Source organism: Oncorhynchus nerka, linkage group LG10 (genome assembly GCF_034236695.1).
Source record: "Oncorhynchus nerka isolate Pitt River linkage group LG10, Oner_Uvic_2.0, whole genome shotgun sequence".
In the NCBI taxonomy this organism is placed as follows: domain Eukaryota; kingdom Metazoa; phylum Chordata; class Actinopteri; order Salmoniformes; family Salmonidae; genus Oncorhynchus; species Oncorhynchus nerka.
Window position 1 is genome coordinate 63077391 of NC_088405.1, and position 20046 is coordinate 63097436.

Genomic DNA, 20046 nt, shown 5'->3' on the forward strand with positions numbered 1-20046 from the left:
AGGGGAAGAGATGGGAGGAGGGGAAGAGATGGGAGGGAGAGGGGAAGAGATGGGAGGAGGGGAAGAGAGATGGGAAGAGAGAGGGGAAGAGATGGGAGGATGGGAAGAGATGGGAGGAGGGGAAGAGGGGAAGAGATGGGAGGAGGGGAAGAGATGGGAGGAGGGAAGGATGGGAGGGGAAGAGATGGGAGGATGGGAAGAGAGGGGGAAGAGGGGAAGAGATGGGAGGAGGGGAGATGGGAAGAGATGGGAGGAGGGGGAATGGGAGATGGGGGAGGAGGGGAAGAGATGGGAGGAGGGGAGGAGAGATGGGAAGGAAGAGATGGGAGGAGGGGAAGAGATGGGAGGAGGGGAAGAGATGGGAGGAGGGGAAGAGATGGGAGGAAGAGATGGGAGGAGGGAAGAGATGGGGGAAGAGATGGGAGGAGGGAAGAGATGGGAAGAGGGGAAGAGATGGGAGGAGGGGAAGAGATGGGAGGAGGGGAAGAGATGGGAGAGGGGAAGAGATGGGAGGAGGGGAAGAGATGGGAAGAGGGGAAGAGATGGGAGGAGGGGAAGAGATGGGAGATGGGAAGAGGGAAGAGGGGGAAGAGATGGGAGGAGGGGAAGAGATGGGAAGGGGGAAGAGATGGGAGGAGGGGAAGAGATGGGAAGAGGGGAAGAGATGGGAGAGGGGAAGAGATGGGAGAGAGGGGAGATGGGAGAGGGGAAGAGATGGGAAGAGATGGGAGGAGGGGAAGAGATGGGAGGAGGGGAAGAGATGGGAAGAGATGGGAAGAGATGGGGGAGGGGAAGAGATGGGAGAGGGGAAGAGAGATGGGAGGAGGGGAAGAGATGGGAGGAGGGGAAGGATGGGAGGAGGGGAAGAGATGGGAAGAGGGGGGAGGGGAAGAGATGGGAGGGGAGATGGGGGAAGAGATGGGAAGGAGGGGGGAAGAGATGGGAGGAGGGGAAGAGATGGGAGGAGGGGAAGAGATGGGGGGAAGAGATGGGAGGAGGGGAAGAGATGGGAGGAGGGGAAGAGATGGGAGGAGGGGAAGAGATGGGGAGGGAGGGAAGAGATGGGGAGGAGGGGAAGAGATGGGAGATGGGAGAGGGAAGAGGGGGAGATGGGAGGGGAGAGATGGGAAGAGGGGAAGAGATGGAGGAGGGAAGAGATGGGAGGAGGGGAAGAGATGGGAGGAGGGGAAGAGATGGGAGGAGATGGGAAGAGATGGGAGGAGGGGAAGAGAAGGGGAAGAGATGGGAAGAGGGGAAGAGATGGGAGGAGGGGAAGAGATGGGAGGGGAAGAGATGGGAAGGGGAAGAGATGGGAAGAGGGGAAGAGATGGGAGGAGGGGAAGAGATGGGAGGAGGGAGATGGGAGAGGGGAAGAGATGGGGGAGGGGAAGAGATGGGAAGAGGGGAAGAGATGGGAGGAGGGGAAGAGATGGGAGGAGGGGAAGAGATGGGATGGGGGAGGGGAAGAGATGGGAAGGATGGAAGAGGGAAGAGATGGGGGGGAAGAGATGGGAAGAGATGGGGGAAGAGATGGGAGGAGGGGAAGAGATGGGAGGGGAAGAGATGGGGAAGAGATGGGAAGAGGGGAGGGGAAGAGATGGGAGGGGAAGAGATGGGAGGAGGGGAAGAGATGGGAGGAGGGGAAGAGATGGGAGGAGGGGAAGAGATGGGAGAAGATGGGGGGGAAGAGATGGGAAGAGGGGAAGAGATGGGAGGAGGGGAAGAATGGGAGGGAAGAGATGGGAGGGGAAGAGATGGGGGAGGGAGGGGAAGAGATGGGAAGAGATGGGAGGAGGGGAAGAGATGGGGAGGGGAAGAGATGGGAAGAGAGGGGAAGAGATGGGAGGGGAGAGGAGGAGGGGAAGAGATGGGAAGAGGGGAAGAGATGGGAGGAGGGGAAGAGATGGGAGGAGGGGAAGAGATGGGAGGAGGGGAAGAGATGGGAGGAGGGGAAGAGATGGGGGAGATGGGAGGGGAAGAGATGGGGAGGAAGAGATGGAAGAGGGGAAGAGATGGGGGAGGGGAAGAGAGGGGAAGAGATGGGAAGAGGGGAAGAGATGGGGGAGGGGAAGAGATGGGGAGGGAGGGGAAGAGATGGGAAGAGGGGAAGAGATGGGAGGAGGGAAGAGATGGGAGGAGATGGGAAGAGATGGGAGAGGGGAAGAGAGGGGAAGAGATGGGATGGGGAGAGAGGGGAGGAGGGGAAGAGATGGGGGAGGGAAGAGATGGGGGGGGAAGAGATGAGGAAGAGATGGGAGATGGGGAAGAGATGGGAAGAGGGGAAGAGATGGGAGGGGAAGAGATGGGGGAAGAGGGGAAGAGGGGAAGGAGGGGAAGAGATGGGAGGAGGGGAAGAGATGGGAGGAGGGGAAGAGATGGGAAGAGGGGAAGAGATGGGAGGAGGGGAAGAGATGGGAGGAGGAGGGGAAGAGATGGGAGAGGGGAAGAGATGGGAGGAGGGGAAGAGATGGGAGTGATGGGAGGAGGGAAGAGATGGGGAGGAGGGGAAGAGATGGGAGAGGGGAAGATGGGATGGGAAGAGAGGGGAAGAGATGGGAGGGGAAGAGATGGGAGGAGGGGAAGAGATGGGAGGAGGGGAAGAGATGGGAAGAGGGGGGATGGGAGGGGGAAGAGATGGGAGAAGAGATGGGAAGAGATGGGAGGAGGGGAAGAGAAGAGGGGAAGAGATGGGAGGAGGGGAAGAGAGAGGGAGGAGGGGAAGAGATGGGAGGAGGGGAAGAGATGGGATGGGAGGGGAAGAGATGGGAAGAGGGAAGGATGGGGAGGGGAAGAGATGGGAGATGGGAGGGGAAGAGATGGGAGGAGGGAAGGGGAAGAGATGGGAGGAGGGGAAGAGATGGGAAGAGATGGGAGGAGGGGAAGAGATGGGGGAGGAGGGGAAGAGATGGGAGGAGGGGAAGAGATGGGAGGAGGGGAAGAGATGGGAAGAGGGAAGAGATGGGAGGAGGGGAAGAGATGGGAGAGGGGAAGAGATGGGAGGAGGGGAAGAGATGGGAGGAGGGGAAGAGATGGGAAGAGGGGAAGAGATGGGGGAGGGGAAGAGATGGGATGGGAGGAGGGGAAGAGATGGGAAGAGGGGAAGAGATGGGATGGGAAGAGATGGGAGGAGGGGAAGAGATGGGAGGAGGGGAAGAGATGGGAGGAGGGGAAGAGATGGGAGGAGGGGAAGAGATGGGAGGAAGGGGGAAGGAAGAGATGGGAGGAGATGGGAAGAGATGGGAGATGGGAAGAGGGAAGAGATGGGAGGAGGGGAAGAGATGGGAGGGGAAGAGATGGGAGGAGGGGAAGAGATGGGAGGATGGGGAGGAGGGGAAGAGATGGGAGGAGGGGAAGAGATGGGAAGAGGGGAGATGGGAGGGGAAGAGATGGGAGAGAGGGGAAGAGATGGGGGAGGAGATGGGAAGAGATGGGAGGAGGGGAAGAGATGGGAAGAGGGGAGGAGGGGAAGAGATGGGAGGAGGGGGAAGAGATGGGAGGAGGGGAGATGGGAGGAGGGGGAAGAGATGGGAGGAGATGGGAAGAGATGGGAGGAGGGGAAGAGATGGGAAGGGAAGAGATGGGAGGAGGGGAAGAGATGGGAAGAGATGGGAAGAGATGGGAAGAGATGGGAAGATGGGAAGAGATGGGAGGATGAAGAGATGGGGGGAAGAGATGGGAGGAGGGGAAGGGATGGGAAGAGATGGGAAGAGATGGGAAGAGGGGAAGAGATGGGAGGAGGGGAAGAGATGGGAGAGGGGAAGAGATGGGAGGGGAAGAGATGGGAGGAGGGGAAGAGATGGGAGGAGGGGAAGAGATGAGGAGGGGAAGAGATGGGAAGGGAGAGATGGGAAGAGATGGGAAGAGATGGGAGATGGGAGGGGAAGAGATGGGGGAGATGGGAAGAGATGGGAAGAGGGGAAGAGATGGGAGGAGATGGGGAAGAGATGGGAAGAGGGAAGAGATGGGAGAGATGGGAGGAGGGAAGAGATGGGAGGAGGGGAAGAGATGGGAGGAGGGGAAGAGATGGGAAGAGATGGGAGATGGGAGGGGAAGAGATGGGAAGAGGGGAAGAGATGGGAGGAGGGGAAGAGAGATGGGAAGGGAAGAGATGGGAGGAGGGGAAGAGATGGGAGGAGGGGAAGAGATGGAGAGATGGGAGGAGGGAAGAGATGAGGGAAGAGATGGGAGGAGGGGAAGAGATGGGAAGGAGGGAAGAGATGGGAAGAGATGGAAGAGATGGGAGGAGGGGAAGAGATGGGAGGATGGGAGGGAAGAGATGGGAGGAGGGGAAGAGATGGGAAGGAGATGGGAAGAGATGGGAAGAGATGGGAAGAGGGGAAGAGATGGGAGGAGGGGAAGAGATGGGAGAGGGAAGAGATGGGAAGAGATGGGAGGAGGGGAAGAGATGGGAGGAGGGAAGAGATGGGAGGAGGGGGGAAGAGATGGGAAGGGGAAGAGATGGGAGGAGGGGAAGAGATGGGAGGAGGGAAGAGATGGGAGGAGGAGGAGAAGAGATGGGAAGAGGAGGGGATGGGAGGAGGGGAAGAGATGGGAGGAGGGGAAGAGATGGGAGGAGGGGAAGAGATGGGAGGGGAAGAGATGGGAAGAGGGGAAGAGATGGGAAGAGATGGGAGGAGGGGAAGAGATGGGAAGAGATGGGGGAAGAAGAGATGGGAGGAGGGAGATGGGAAGAGATGGGAGGAGGGAAGAGATGGGATGGGAGAGATGGGGGAAGAGATGGGAGGAGGGGAAGAGATGGGAGAGATGGGAAGGGGAAGAGATGGGAAGAGATGGGGGAAGAGATGGGAGGAGGGAAGAGATGGGGGAGAAGAGATGGGGAGGGAAGAGATGGGAAGAGGGGAAGAGATGGGAGGAGGGGAAGAGATGGGAGGAGGGGAAGATATGGGAGGAGGGGAGAGAGGGGAAGAGATGGGAGGAGGGGAAGAGATGGGGAGGAGGGGAAGAGATGGGAGGAGGGGAAGAGATGGGAAGAGATGGGAGGAGGGGAAGGGGAAGAGATGGGAGGAGGGGGGAGAGGGGAGATGGGAGGAGGAAGAGATGGGAGGGAAGAAGAGATGGGAGGAGGGGGGAAGAGATGGGAGGAGGGGAAGAGATGGGAGGATGGGGGGAAGAGATGGGAGGAGGGGAAGAGATGGGAGGAGGGGAAGAGGGAAGGGGAAGATGGGAGGATGGGAGGAAGAGGTGGGAGGAGGGGAAGAGATGGGAGGAGGGGAAGAGAAGATGGGAGGAGGGGAAAGAGATGGGAGGAGGGGAAGAGGTGGGGGAGGGGAAGAGATGGGAGGAGGGGAAGAGATGGGAGGAGGGGAAGAGATGGGAGGAGGGGAAGAGATGGGAGGAGGGGAAGATATGGGAAGAGGGGAAGAGAATATGGGAAGGAGGGGAAGAAATGGGAAGAGATGGGAGGAGGGGAAGAGATGGGAGGAGGGGAAGAGATGGGAGGAGGTGGTTGAAAAAAGGTGGTGGGTGAGATGCAGCAAGAGTGTTGAAAAATGTGTGGTGTTGAAGAATCAAGGGAAGGGCTGATTGGGTATAAGTGTTATTTGAAATGAATAGTTATTATTGGTGAATAATGAAGAACCTCCACCATTTTAGAGATGTTATCATGTATAATGACTGTTATTCTATACTGATTGTAACCAATATACCTTTTTCACCTCAGTTCCCCCTCGCTTCGTGGTACAGCCTAACAACCAGGATGGGATCTATGGGAAGGCAGGATTACTCAACTGCTCTGTGGAGGGATACCCTCCCCCCAAAGTCATGTGGAAACACGCCAAAGGTAAAGACCCTGCAGCACTGACATCAACTAACTAACTGTCTACTATTCCATTCATCTTAGTAAAATAACTTGTCCAAAAATACATAATCATTTTCATCATCAATTTGAATTGATGATGAAAGAGACAATTAGACAATTTTTGTATTTTTATTATCTACTGTAACATCATAACTTAGATTAGAAACCATGACCACTATGGGTAACTTTGAGTTGGCCTGTCCGTGCTGTTCCTCCCTGTAGGTATAGGGAACCCCCAGCAGTACCACCCTGTGCCTCTGACTGGTCGGATCCAGATCATGGGGAACGGCTCCCTGCTGATCCGTCATGTCCTGGAGGATGACCGGGGATACTACCTCTGTCAGGCCTCCAACGGAGTGGGCTCTGACATCAGCAAGAGCATGGTTCTTACTGTCAAGAGTGAGTAGCCTCTCTCTCTCTTTTTCTCTTCTCTCTCTCTCTCTCTCTTTCTCTCTCTCTCTCTCTCTCTCTCTCCTCTGACCCAGGCCCTGGGCTGAGCTTGGTTCTTCCCTCCTGTTTGACCCAGGCCTTGGCTGAGCTTGGTTCTCCCCTCCTGTTTGACCCAGGCCTGGGCTGAGCTTGGTTCTCCCCTCCTGTTTGACCCAGGCCCTGGCTGAGCTTGGTTCTCCCCTCCTGTTTGACCCAGGCCCTGGCTGAGCTTGGTTCTCCCCTCCTGTTTGACCCAGGCCCTGGCTGAGCTTGGTTCTCCCCTCCTGTTTGACCCAGGCCCTGGCTGAGCTTGGTTCTCCCCTCCTGTTTGACCCAGGCCCTGGCTGAGCTTGGTTCTCCCCTCCTGTTTGACCCAGGCCCTGGCTGAGCTTGGTTCTCCCCTCCTGTTTGACCCAGGCCTGGGCTGAGCTTGGTTCTCCCCTCCTATTTGACCCAGGCCCAGTGTCTTGGCTGTCCTGTGTGTCCTGGCTGTCCCTGTGTGTCTTGGCTGTCCTGTGTGTCCTGGCTGTCCTGTGTGTCCTGACTGTCCTGTGTCTCCTGGCTGTCCCTGTGTGTCTTGGCTGTCCTGGCTGTCCTGTCTGTCCTGTGTGTCCTGGCTGTCCCTGTGTGTCCTGGCTGTTCTGTGTGTCCTGGCTGTCCCTGTGTGTCTTGGCTGTCCTGTGTGTCCTGGCTGTCCTGTGTGTCCTGGTTGTCCTGTCTTTCCTGTCTGTCCTGTGTGTCTTGGCTGTCCTGTCTGTCCTGTGTGTCCTGGTTGTCCTGTCTTTCCTGGCTGTCCCTGTGTGTCTTGGCTGTCCTGTGTGTCCTGGCTGTCCTGTGTGTCTTGGCTGTCCTGTCTGTCCTGTGTGTGGTTTGAAGAAAAGAAAGGAGGAGAGAGGTGGGGAAGAGGGGAGGAAGAGAGAGATGGGGAAGAGAGGAGGGGGGAGAGAGGTGGGGAAGAGAGGAGGGGGGAGAGAGGTGGGGAAGAGAGGAGGGGGCGGGAGGGCCACGAGGGCTCGGAGCGTGAAATGAAAACAGATAGTGATGCAGGGTCGATTTCTATTTTCTACACACCTGTACAGTTCCTTGATTTTTCAAATACCCATCCCTCTTTCCTTCTCTCATTTTGCCATATCTATTTATAATATTCATGAATATCTCTCTGTGTGTGTCTCCAGTTCCAGCCATGATCACGTCACACCCCAACACCACCATGGCCATCAAGGGCCAGGTGAAGGAGCTGAACTGCACAGCGCGGGGAGAGCAGCCCATCATCATCCGCTGGGAGAGGGGCGACACCGTCATCGACGCCGAGAGGAACCCCCGCTACTCCATCACCATCAACAAGAAGGGGGACGAGGTCATCTCCACGCTCAAGGTTAGACACTGATGAAAGAGGGCAAAATATTGAGAGAGAATTGAAATTGAAGAGCATTAGAATTTAGAACAGAGCTCAATTAAGTTGAGATGAAAGTACTAAAGGGTACAGTAGTGTATGCTGGGTAGTTTTGACCACTAAATATTCCATGCCGTCTCTCTGTCTTCTATGTGTGTTGCTGTCCCCATGCAGCTGAAGCCAGCGGAGCGCGGGGACTCAGTCTTCTTCTCCTGCCACGCCATCAACTCATACGGAGAGGGGCGAGGACTCATCCAACTTACCGTGCAAGGTGCCTATCTCTCGCACTCTGCTATTACTGCACATAGGCTCACTGTTGGCCGACCAGCGATTGAGGTCAAATTGATACCTAACATCCTCCACTCACACACACAGAGCCTCCTGACCCTCCTGAGTTGGAGGTGAGAGAGGTGAAGGACCGCAGTATGAACCTGCGCTGGATCCAGAGGTTCGACGGCAACAGCATCATCACCAGCTACGACATCGAGTATAAGAACAAGTCTGGTACTAGTCCAACCAGTCCAACCCTCACATCCCTATTGTCCTCAATCTAACTCGCTTTTCTCTGGTCCTCTAATGTCCTCTCTATCTGCTTCTATTTGTTACAGATACTTGGGATCACAAGTACACCACCAGGAACATCTCCCCCACTAACAACCAGGCTAACATCGTGGAGCTGCACCCTGCCTGTGTCTACAGCATCCGCATGTACTCCTTCAACAAGATCGGACGCAGCCAGCCTAGCAAGGAGCTCACCATCAGCACTGAGGAAGCACGTAAGTCTAACACACACTTATATACACACACACGCACAAACACACCCCAAATTAAAAGGCTGTCTTGTTTGGTGTCGTTGATACCCTCATTTCAACATCTCACGTCAACAGAACCTGATGGGCCCCCTATGGATGTGATCCTCCAGCCAATGACGTCGCAGAGCATACGTGTCACATGGAGGGTAAACGTCATTAACCATCATGCCTCTTTTCCTTCATGCTATAATACCATAACAACTGAGACATTCAAACTAACCATCATTGATCTCCAGTCAGCGTCCTGACAGAGCTGTCCTCTGCCTCTCCCTCTCAGGCCCCCAGGAAGGAGCTTCAGAACGGGGTGATCCGGGGCTACCAGATTGGTTACCGTGAGAACGGGCCGGGCAGTAACGGCCAGTACAGCATTGTGGAGATGAAGGCCACAGGGGACAGCGAGGTGTACACTCTGGACAACCTGAAGAAGTTTGCCCAGTATGGAGTGGTGGTCCAGGCCTTCAACAGGGCTGGTACTGGCCCCTCTAGCACTGAGATCAACGCTACCACACTGGAGGATGGTAAGACTGGAGGGAGGGAGGGGGAGGGGAGGGAGGGAGGGAGGGAGGGGGAGGGAGGGAGGGAGCTAGACTTGAGGTTGTGTGGTAGGGAGGGATGGTGAATGCAAGAGAGAGAGAGAGAGAGAGAGAGGCGGGGTTGGTGATGGGAGGAGATTCATACACTGCTTGTAATCATTATTATTTATTTGTATAGTGCTTTTCGATACAGGTAACGAAGTGCTTCACATCATGAAATAATACAATGAAAGTGCAATCAAAGAAACAAAGACAGGAGGAAGGAGAATGAAACAAGATTCAAATCATTCAAATCACACATTAAAAGCACCTTTATAAAAGTGGGTCTTCAGAAGGGATTTCAAAAGATGCACTGAATCTGCGAGCCTGATCTGCTCTGGCAGAACATTCCAAAGTCTAGGTATATTTTTTTAGATGATAAAAGCAGGACATGCAGTTCAAGGTTTAGGTAAAGGGTCAAAGAAGACACCAAGGCTTTTGTCAGTAGTTTTGACTTTGGTAGACAAATGACCAAGGTCATTTACAATCTGGGTTCTAGCAAGGTGGGGGCCAAATGCAACAACCTCAGATTTCTTCTCATGAGCTGGAGAAAATTGTCCGACATCCAACATTTGATGTCAGCAAGAGACATGTGAAGTGTAGCCACGCTAGCTTGGTCACTGGGTCTGATCGGTAGATAGAGCTGTGTGTCATCCGCATAGCAGAACAGGTGGATTTGTTTAACTTGCCGACAGGAATAGAAAATAGAGATGCGCCAATAAGAATAGAGATGCACCATGCATTGATGCAGTTGTGCAAACACACTCTCACACACACAGCCTCTGAGACAAAATGGAGGAGATGAACATGCAGCACATCCCCCATCACTCTCCAGTTCTAATTAGCTCCCTCATTAGACTTAGAGAGAGAGGCCCATTACTCTATGAATATGCTTGGCCACTCTGCCTCTCTCTCTTCCTTCCCCTCTCTCTTCTTCACTGGTTTCCTCTGTATTCCCTTTCAATTCACACCCTTTCTTTTTTTATCATTCAATTGGTTTTTCTCCTCAATCTCTCTCCCCTTGCTTTCATTGGGGAATCCCCCTGTCTCCTTCTCTCAATACTCTCTTTTTTCCTCTTTACATCAGACAGACAGACAACATCTTCGTCCCTCCCTCTCCCCTGTGTGTGCAGCCTTAATGACAGAGCTAGATGTAGATCCTGATTATGATAATGGTAGTGATAACTAAAACACACGCTCTCAGAATGTCTGTCTGTCTGTCTGTCGCTGCTGCTTCTACAGCTGCAATTATCACACAGCTGGACACATTGTTCTCTGTCCACACGCGTCTGCTTCTCACCCTCCGTCTGCATCTCATCAACATCCTTCATGTTAACCCTTATCCTCCGTCTGCATCTCATCAACATCCTTCATGTTAACCCTTATCCTCCGTCTGCATCTCATCAACATCCTTCATGTTGACCCTTATCCTCCGTCTGCATCTCATCAACATCCTTCATGTTAACCCTTATCCTCCGTCTGCATCTCATCAACATCCTTCATGTTAACCCTTATCCTCCGTCTGCATCTCATCAACATCCTTCATGTTAACCCTTATCCTCTGTCTGCATCTCATCAACATCCTTCATGTTAACCCTTATCAGACCAGTCTGCATCTCATCAACATCCTTCATGTTGACCCTTATCCTCCGTCTGCATCTCATCAACATCCTTCATGTTAACCCTTATCAGTCCAGTCTGCATCTCATCAACATCCTTCATGTTAACCCTTATCTTCCGTCTGCATCTCATCAACATCCTTCATGTTAACCCTTATCCTCCGTCTGCATCTCATCAACATCCTTCATGTTGACCCTTATCCTCTGTCTGCATCTCATCAACATCCTTCATGTTGACCCTTATCCTCCGTCTGCATCTCATCAACATCCTTCATGTTAACCCTTATCCTCCGTCTGCATCTCATCAACATCCTTCATGTTAACCCTTATCAGTCCAGTCTGCATCTCATCAACATCCTTCATGTTGACCCTTATCCTCCGTCTGCATCTCATCAACATCCTTCATGTTAACCCTTATCCTCCGTCTGCATCTCATCAACATCCTTCATATTAACCCTTATCAGTCCAGTCTGCATCTCATCAACATCCTTCATGTTAACCCTTATCCTCCGTCTGCATCTCATCAACATCCTTCATGTTGACCCTTATCCTCCTTCTGCATCTCATCAACATCCTTCATGTTAACCCTTATCAGTCCAGTCTGCATCTCATCAACATCCTTCATGTTAACCCTTATCCTCCGTCTGCATCTCATCAACATCCTTCATGTTAACCCTTATCAGTCCAGTCTGCATCTCATCAACATCCTTCATGTTGACCCTTATCCTCCGTCTGCATCTCATCAACATCCTTCATGTTAACCCTTATCCTCCGTCTGCATCTCATCAACATCCTTCATGTTAACCCTTATCCTCCGTCTGCATCTCATCAACATCCTTCATGTTAACCCTTATCCTCCGTCTGCATCTCATCAACATCCTTCATGTTAACCCTTATCCTCCGTCTGCATCTCATCAACATCCTTCATGTTGACCCTTATCCTCCGTCTGCATCTCATCAACATCCTTCATGTTAACCCTTATCCTCCGTCTGCATCTCATCAACATCCTTCATGTTAACCCTTATCCTCCGTCTGCATCTCATCAACATCCTTCATGTTAACCCTTATCCTCTGTCTGCATCTCATCAACATCCTTCATGTTGACCCTTATCCTCCGTCTGCATCTCATCAACATCCTTCATGTTGACCCTTATCCTCCGTCTGCATCTCATCAACATCCTTCATGTTGACCCTTATCCTCCGTCTGCATCTCATCAACATCCTTCATGTTAACCCTTATCCTCTGTCTGCATCTCATCAACATCCTTCATGTTAACCCTTATCCTCTGTCTGCATCTCATCAACATCCTTCATGTTAACCCTTATCCTCCGTCTGCATCTCATCAACATCCTTCATATTAACCCTTATCCTCCGTCTGCATCTCATCAACATCCTTCATGTTAACCCTTATCCTCCGTCTGCATCTTATCAACATCCTTCATGTTAACCCTTATCCTCCGTCTGCATCTCATCAACATCCTTCATGTTAACCCTTATCTTCCGTCTGCATCTCATCAACATCCTTCATGTTAACCCTTATCCTCTGTCTGCATCTCATCAACATCCTTCATGTTAACCCTTATCAGTCCAGTCTGCCCTGTTATATGCTACTGTGTATCCCTCTTTCCCTTCATCCTTACTATTATTATTTAACCTTTATTTAACTAGGCAAGTCAGGTAAGAACACATTCTTATTTACAATGACGGCTATACCTGCCCCTCCCTCCCTTGCTCTCTCTCTCTCTCTCTCTCTCTCTCTCTCTCTCTCTCTCTCTCTCTGTCATCCCTCACTTTCTACATCTGTTTCTCTCCCCGTTGCAGTGATTGAAAGTTGAAGATTGGAATAAATAGTATTTTTTTGCAATTACTATCATTTCTGTCCTATTAGTCAGAGATAGCTGTGTTCAATAACATACACTATAGCCCTCTGTGATGTTAACCTATGACCTTTCTCCTACCCCCAGTGCCCAGCCAGCCACCCCAGAACGTGCGGGCCATCTCGGTGACGTCAGACGAGGCGGTGATCACATGGGCGGAGCCCCCGCGTCTTACGCTGCATGGCGTGCTGAAGGGCTACCGCGTGGTGTTCTGGTCCCTCTTCCCTGACGGAGGTGGGTGCTGTGGGGGCCAGGCACAGGGGCCAATGCAGAGTAATTATCACAACTATCATTCTAACTAAACCCCAAACCCATGGCCCCACCTGTCTGTCTGATGTCTGACATGGGTGTGTGAACCTGTACCAAACACTCTAACTGTGCTCCCCACCTGTCTGTCTCTGTGTGTGGTAACCCTTAACTCACACCCCTCTCCTCATCTGGCTCCTAACCCTTCACACACCCCATTTCCAATCTGTCTTTGGTTTACATGGAATTAAAAATATATAGTTGTTTACCTTCCCTAACCTGTATTGTCCTCCCAATTTGTGCACTTGAGATTCATGAGCAAACAAGGCTTACTTTCTCCTTTTACTTTCTCTTTCTTTCTTTCTTTGTTTCTTTCTTTGTTTCTTTGTTTCTTTCTCTCTCTCTCTCTCTCTCTCTCTCTCTCTCTCTCTCTCTCTCCCTCCCCCTCTCTCTCTCTACCTCTCTCTGTCAGAATGGGGAGAGATGCAGAACATCACTACAACTCGTGAGCAGGTGGAGCTGAGAGGGCTGGAGAAGTTCACTAACTACAGTGTCCAGGTGCTGGCCTACACACAGGCTGGGGACGGGGTCAGGAGCAATGTCCTGTACATCCAAACCCGCGAGGACCGTGAGTACACACACACGTGCACTTGCGTGGACACACACATCTACACACACTTATACAGTACATATACTTCCCCTGACTTTAACCCATACAGATGTAAGATCTTAATTTGAGCCAGTTTTCTACAGCAGGAAAATAATCCTGCAGCAACAGGAAATGTGAATTGTTATGGTGGATTATAATTAAATTAATAGACATTTTTGTAGGGGTTGATCCATTTTTCGTAAGGGAAAATCAAATCTGACATTTCATAGCATAAATGACAAACTTCAGAAGCCTTTTTAAACCTGAAATACACCAGAGATAGTCAGAGCCACAGTCCCACTGAGATGCTGACTGCTTGGAAGGGAGGAGAAGCTCAGCGGGGAGTTACGTGTGTGTGGGGGGGTGTAGAGGAGGATGTCAGGGTTTATCTCAAACCCATGACTAAAGTTGATTTGTGTAGTGAGACCCCATTACCAGTGCTAATGAGAATTAAGAAGCTTTGGGCCCATGGCTGAGGGCTCGTAACTAGAGATAGGGGGATAGAAGAGGAGGGGTAAAGGGAGAAGCAAAATGGGGGAGAGGAGGGGTACTGCTCCCCATCACCTAGTCCTGCAGCCAACCAGCCAACCACCCAGGCAGCCAACCACCCAGCCAGGCAGCCAACCAGCCAGGCAGCCAACCAGCCAGGCAGCCAACCAGCCAACCACCCAGGCAGCCAACCACCCAGGCAGCCAGGCAGCCAACCACCCAGGCAGCCAACCAGCCAGGCAGCCAACCAGCCAGGCAGCCAACCAGCCAGGCGGCCAACCAGCCATGCAGTCAACCAGCCAACCAGGCAGGCAGCCAACCAGCCAATCAGCCAGGCAGCCAACCAGCCAGGCAGCCAGCCAACCAGCCAGGCAGCCAACCAGCCAGGCAGCCAGCCAGCTAACCAGCCAGGCAGCCAACCAGCCAACCAGCCAGGCCCAGGGATTAACTCCTCCTGGATTAGAGATCATTAATTTAGTGTTTTAGGAGGGAGTGAGGGAGAGGTGGCACAGCTGGGCCTGTCTGGGTGAGGGGGCAAGATATGAAATATGAAAATAAATAAGAAATGGGAAGATGAATGTCCCTGTCTCTGAAGGGTTATGTTAGATGTGGTTGTCCTGTCTCTGAAGGGTTATGTTAGATGTGGTTGTCCCTGTCTCTGAAGGGTTATGTTAGATGTGGTTGTCCCTGTCTCTGAAGGGTTATGTTAGATGTGGTAGTCCTTCTATCTGAAGGGTTATGTTAGATGTGGTTGTCCCTGTCTCTGAAGGGTTATGTTAGATGTGGTTGTCCCTGTCTCTGAAGGGTTATGTTAGATGTGGTTGTCCTTCTCTCTGAAGGGTTATGTTAGATGTGGTTGTCCCTGTCTCTGAAGGGTTATGTTAGATGTGGTTGTCCCTGTCTCTGAAGGGTTATGTTAGATGTGGTTGTCCCTGTCTCTGAAGGGTTATGTTAGATGTGGTTGTCCCTGTCTCTGAAGGGTTATGTTAGATGTGGTTGTCCCTGTCTCTGAAGGGTTATGTTAGATGTGGTTGTCCCTGTCTCTGAAGGGTTATGTTAGATGTGGTTGTCCTGTCTCTGAAGGGTTATGTTAGATGTGGTTGTCCCTGTCTCTGAAGGGTTATGTTAGATGTGGTTGTCCTTCTCTCTGAAGGGTTATGTTAGATGTGGTTGTCCTTCTCTCTGAAGGGTTATGTTAGATGTGGTTGTCCTTCTCTCTGAAGGGTTATGTTAGATGTGGTTGTCCCTGTCTCTGAAGGGTTATGTTAGATGTGGTTGTCCTTCTCTCTGAAGGGTTATGTTAGATGTGGTTGTCCCTGTCTCTGAAGGGTTATGTTAGATGTGGTTGTCCCTGTCTCTGAAGGGTTATGTTAGATGTGGTAGTCCCTGTCTCTGAAGGGTTATGTTAGATGTGGTTGTCCCTGTCTCTGAAGGGTTATGTTAGATGTTGTCCCTGTCTCTGAAGGGTTATGTTAGATGTGGTTGTCCCTGTCTCTGAAGGGTTATGTTAGATGTGGTTGTCCCTGTCTCTGAAGGGTTGTGTTAGATATGGTTGTCCCTGTCTCTGAAAGGTTATGTTAGATGTGGTAGTCCCTGTCTCTGAAGGGTTATGTTAGATGTGGTTGTCCTTCTCTCTGAAGGGTTATGTTAGATGTGGTTGTCCTTCTCTCTGAAGGGTTATGTTAGATGTGGTTGTCCCTGTCTCTGAAGGGTTATGTTAGATGTGGTTGTCCCTGTCTCTGAAGGGTTATGTTAGATGTGGTTGTCCCTGTCTCTGAAGGGTTATGTTAGATGTGGTTGTCCCTGTCTCTGAAGGGTTATGTTAGATGTGGTTGTCCCTGTCTCTGAAGGGTTATGTTAGATGTGGTTGTCCCTGTCTCTGAAGGGTTATGTTAGATGTGGTTGTCCTTCTCTCTGAAGGGTTATGTTAGATGTGGTTGTCCCTGTCTCTGAAGGGTTATGTTAGATGTGGTTGTCCCTGTCTCTGAAGGGTTATGTTAGATGTGGTTGTCCTTCTCTCTGAAGGGTTATGTTAGATGTGGTTGTCCTTCTCTCTGAAGGGTTATGTTAGATGTGGTTGTCCTTCTCTCTGAAGGGTTATGTTAGATGTGGTTGTCCTCTCTCTGAAGGGTTATGTTAGATGTGGTTGTCCCTGTCTCTGAAGGGTTATGTTAGATGTGGTAGTCCCTGTCTCTGAAGGGTTATGTTAGATGTGGTTGTCCCTGTCTCTGAAGGGTTATGTTAGATGTGGTAGTCCCTGTCTCTGAAGTTGGTCTCTGAAGGGTTTAGATGTGGTTGTCCCTGTCTCTGAAGGGTTATGTTAGATGTGGTTGTCCCTGTCTCTGAAGGGTTATGTTAGATGTGGTTGTCCCTGTCTCTGAAGGGTTATGTTAGATGTGGTTGTCCCTGTCTCTGAAGGGTTATGTTAGATGTGGTTGTCCCTGTCTCTGAAGGGTTATGTTAGATGTGGTTGTCCTGTCTCTGAAGGGTTATGTTAGATGTGGTTGTCCCTGTCTCTGAAGGGTTATGTTAGATGTGGTTGTCCCTGTCTCTGAAGGGTTATGTTAGATGTGGTTGTCCCTGTCTCTGAAGGGTTATGTTAGATGTGGTTGTCCTTCTCTCTGAAGGGTTATGTTAGATGTGGTTGTCCCTGTCTCTGAAGGGTTATGTTAGATGTGGTTGTCCCTGTCTCTGAAGGGTTATGTTAGATGTGGTTGTCCTTCTCTCTGAAGGGTTATGTTAGATGTGGTAGTCCCTGTCTCTGAAGGGTTATGTTAGATGTGGTTGTCCCTGTCTCTGAAGGGTTATGTTAGATGTGGTTGTCCTTCTCTCTGAAGGGTTATGTTAGATGTGGTTGTCCCTGTCTCTGAAGGGTTATGTTAAATGTGGTTGTCCCTGTCTCTGAAGGGTTGTGTTAGATGTGGTTGTCCCTGTCTCTGAAGGGTTATGTTAGATGTGGTTGTCCCTGTCTCTGAAGGGTTATGTTAGATGTGGTTGTCCCCCTGTTAAGGGTCTGAAGGGTTATGTTAGATGTGGTTGTCCCTTCTCTGAAGGGTTTGTTAGATGTGGTTGTCCCTGTCTCTGAATGGTTAGTTAGATGTGGTTGTCCCTGTCTCTGAAGGGTTATGTGGTTGTTGAAGATGTGGTGGTTGTCCTTCTCTCTGAATGGTTATGTTAGATGTGGTTGTCCCTGTCTCTGAAGGGTTATGTTAGATGTGGTTGTCCTTGTCTCTGAAGGGTTATGTTAGATGTGGTTGTCCTTCTCTCTGAAGGGTTATGTTAGATGTGGTTGTCCCTGTCTCTGAAGGGTTATGTTAGATGTGGTTGTCCCTGTCTCTGAAGGGTTATGTTAGATGTGGTTGTCCTTCTCTCTGAAGGGTTATGTTAGATGTGGTTGTCCCTGTCTCTGAAGGGTTATGTTAGATGTGGTTGTCCTGTCTCTGAAGGGTTATGTTAGATGTGGTTGTCCTTGTCTCTGAAGGGTTATGTTAGATGTGGTTGTCCCTGTCTCTGAAGGGTTATGTTAGATGTGGTTGTCCCTGTCTCTGAAGGGTTATGTTAGATGTGGTTGTCCCTGTCTCTGAAGGGTTATGTTAGATGTGGTTGTCCCTGTCTCTGAAGGGTTATGTTAGATGTGGTTGTCCTTCTCTCCTGTCCTTCTCTCTGAAGGGTTAGATGTGGTTGTTGAATGGTTATGTTAGATGTGGTTGTCCTTCTCTCTGAAGGGGTTAGATGTGGTTGTCCTTCTCTTGAAGGGTTATGTTAGATGTGGTTGTCCTTCTCTCTGAAGGGTTATGTTAGATGTGGTTGTCCTGTCTCTGAAGGGTTATGTTAGATGTCCTTCTCTGGTAGTCCCTGTCTCTGAAGGGTTATGTTAGATGTGGTTGTCCTTCTCTCTGAATGGTTATGTTAGATGTGGTTGTCCTTCTCTCTGAAGGGTTATGTTAGATGTGGTTGTCCTTCTCTCTGAAGGGTTATGTTAGATGTGGTTGTCCTTCTCTCTGAAGGGTTATGTTAGATGTGGTTGTCCCTGTCTCTGAAGGGTTATGTTAGATGTGGTTGTCCTTCTCTCTGAAGGGTTATGTTAGATGTGGTTGTCCTTCTCTCTGAAGGGTTATGTTAGATGTGGTTGTCCCTGTCTCTGAAGGGTTATGTTAGATGTGGTAGTCCTTCTCTCTGAAGGGTTATGTTAGATGTGGTTGTCCTTCTCTCTGAAGGGTTATGTTAGATATGGTTGTCCCTGTCTCTGAATGTAGATGTGGACTTCCCTGTCTCTGAAGTTGGTTCCCTGCCTGTTCGGGGTTGGTGCTCGTTATGCGGTCGTCGTCACCGTCCTACTGAAGCCACTACCGATCCCTTTTCGTTTGTCTATTGGTTTTGTCTTATTAGTTTCACCTGTGTGTATTTTAGTTAATTAACGTCTCTTATATGTTAGAGTAGGTTGTCCCGCCCTTGTTTTGTGCGGGATTGTTTTTGTATTCATGTCATTTGGTGTAGTGTTGTGTTTTATTCTCCGGTCTATTTTGATCCTGTGGTGGATTGGTTTCACCCTGTTATGTGTTGAGTTGACTCTGAAGGGTTTTTAGATGTGGTTGTCCTTCTCTCTGAAGGGTTAAGATCTGAAACCTGCTCTCTGAAGCGCCTGATTCCCTGTCTGACACTGAAGGGTTATGTTAGATGTGGTTGTCCTCTCTCTGAAGGGTTATGTTAGATGTGGTTGTCCTGTCTCTGAAGGGTTATGTTAGATGTGGTTGTCCCTGTCTCTGAAGGGTTATGTTAGATGTGGTTGTCCTTCTCTCTGAAGGGTTATGTTAGATGTGGTTGTCCCTGTCTCTGAAGGGTTATGTTAGATGTGGTTGTCCCTGTCTCTGAAGGGTTATGTTAGATGTGGTTGTCCTTGTCTCTGAAGGGTTATGTTAGATGTGGTTGTCCCTGTCTCTGAAGGGTTATGTTAGATGTGGTTGTCCCTGTCTCTGAAGGGTTATGTTAGATGTGGTTGTCCTTCTCTCTGAAGGGTTATGTTAGATGTGGTTGTCCCTGTCTCTGAAGGGTTATGTTAGATGTGGTTGTCCTTCTCTCTGAAGGGTTATGTTAGATGTGGTTGTCCTTCTCTCTGAAGGGTTGTGTTAGGTTGTCCCTGTCTCTGAAGGGATGTTAGGTTGTCCCTGTCTCTGAAGGGTTATGTTAGATGTGGTTGTCCTTCTCTCTGAAGGGTTATGTTAGATGTGGTTGTCCCTGTCTCTGAAGGGTTATGTTAGATGTGGTAGTCCCTGTCTCTGAAGGGTTATGTTAGATGCGGTTGTCCTTCTCTCTGAAGGGTTATGTTAGATGTGGTTGTCCTTCTCTCTGAAGGGTTATGTTAGATGTGGTTGTCCCTGTCTCTGAAGGGTTATGTTAGATGTGGTAGTCCTTCTCTCTGAAGGGTTATGTTAGATGTGGTTGACCCTGTCTCTGAAGGGTTATGTTAGATGTGGTTGTCCCTGTCTCTGTTAGAGGGTTATGTTAGATGTGGTTGTCCTGTCTCTGAAGGGTTATGTTGTTAGATGTGGTTGTCCTTCTCTCTGAAGGGTAATGTTAGATGTGGTTGTCCCTGTCTCTGAAGGGTTATGTTAGGGATGTGGTTGTCCTGTCTCTGAAGGGTTATGTTAGATGTGGTTGTCCCTGTCTCTGAAGGGTTATGTTAGATGTGGTTGTCCTTCTCTCTGAAGGGTTATGTTAGATGTGGTTGTCCCTGTCTCTGAAGGGTTATGTTAGATGTGGTTGTCCTTCTCTCTGAAGGGTTATGTTAGATGTGGTTGTCCCTGTCTCTGAAGGGTTATGTTAGATGTGGTTGTCCTTCTCTCTGAAGGGTTATGTTAGATGTGGTTGTCCCTGTCTCTGAAGGGTTATGTTAGATGTGGTTGTCCCTGTCTCTGAAGGGTTATGTTAGATGTGGTTGTCCCTGTCTCTGAAGGGTTATGTTAGATGTGGTTGTCCTGTCTCTGAAGGGTTATGTTAGATGTGGTTGTCCCTGTCTCTGAAGGGTTATGTTAGATGTGGTTGTCCTTCTCTCTGAAGGGTTATGTTAGATGTGGTTGTCCCTGTCTCTGAAGGGTTATGTTAGATGTGGTTGTCCTTCTCTCTGAAGGGTTATGTTAGAT

The 20046-nt window shown here is 50.3% G+C and overlaps 1 protein-coding gene across 1 annotated transcript in view; it reads left to right on the forward strand.

The window, feature by feature from the left end:
• Positions 1-20046, forward strand: part of LOC115136267 (cell adhesion molecule DSCAML1-like) — a 199125-nt gene that overhangs the window by 146983 nt on the left and 32096 nt on the right. The window contains exons 10-19 of the mRNA XM_065023665.1: positions 5681-5800; positions 6041-6217; positions 7423-7622; positions 7815-7911; positions 8016-8144; positions 8249-8416; positions 8528-8598; positions 8730-8970; positions 12610-12795; positions 13241-13396. Coding sequence (XP_064879737.1) covers positions 5681-5800; positions 6041-6217; positions 7423-7622; positions 7815-7911; positions 8016-8144; positions 8249-8416; positions 8528-8598; positions 8730-8970; positions 12610-12795; positions 13241-13396 — 1545 coding nt within the window. The remainder of the gene's footprint in view (positions 1-5680; positions 5801-6040; positions 6218-7422; positions 7623-7814; positions 7912-8015; positions 8145-8248; positions 8417-8527; positions 8599-8729; positions 8971-12609; positions 12796-13240; positions 13397-20046) is intronic.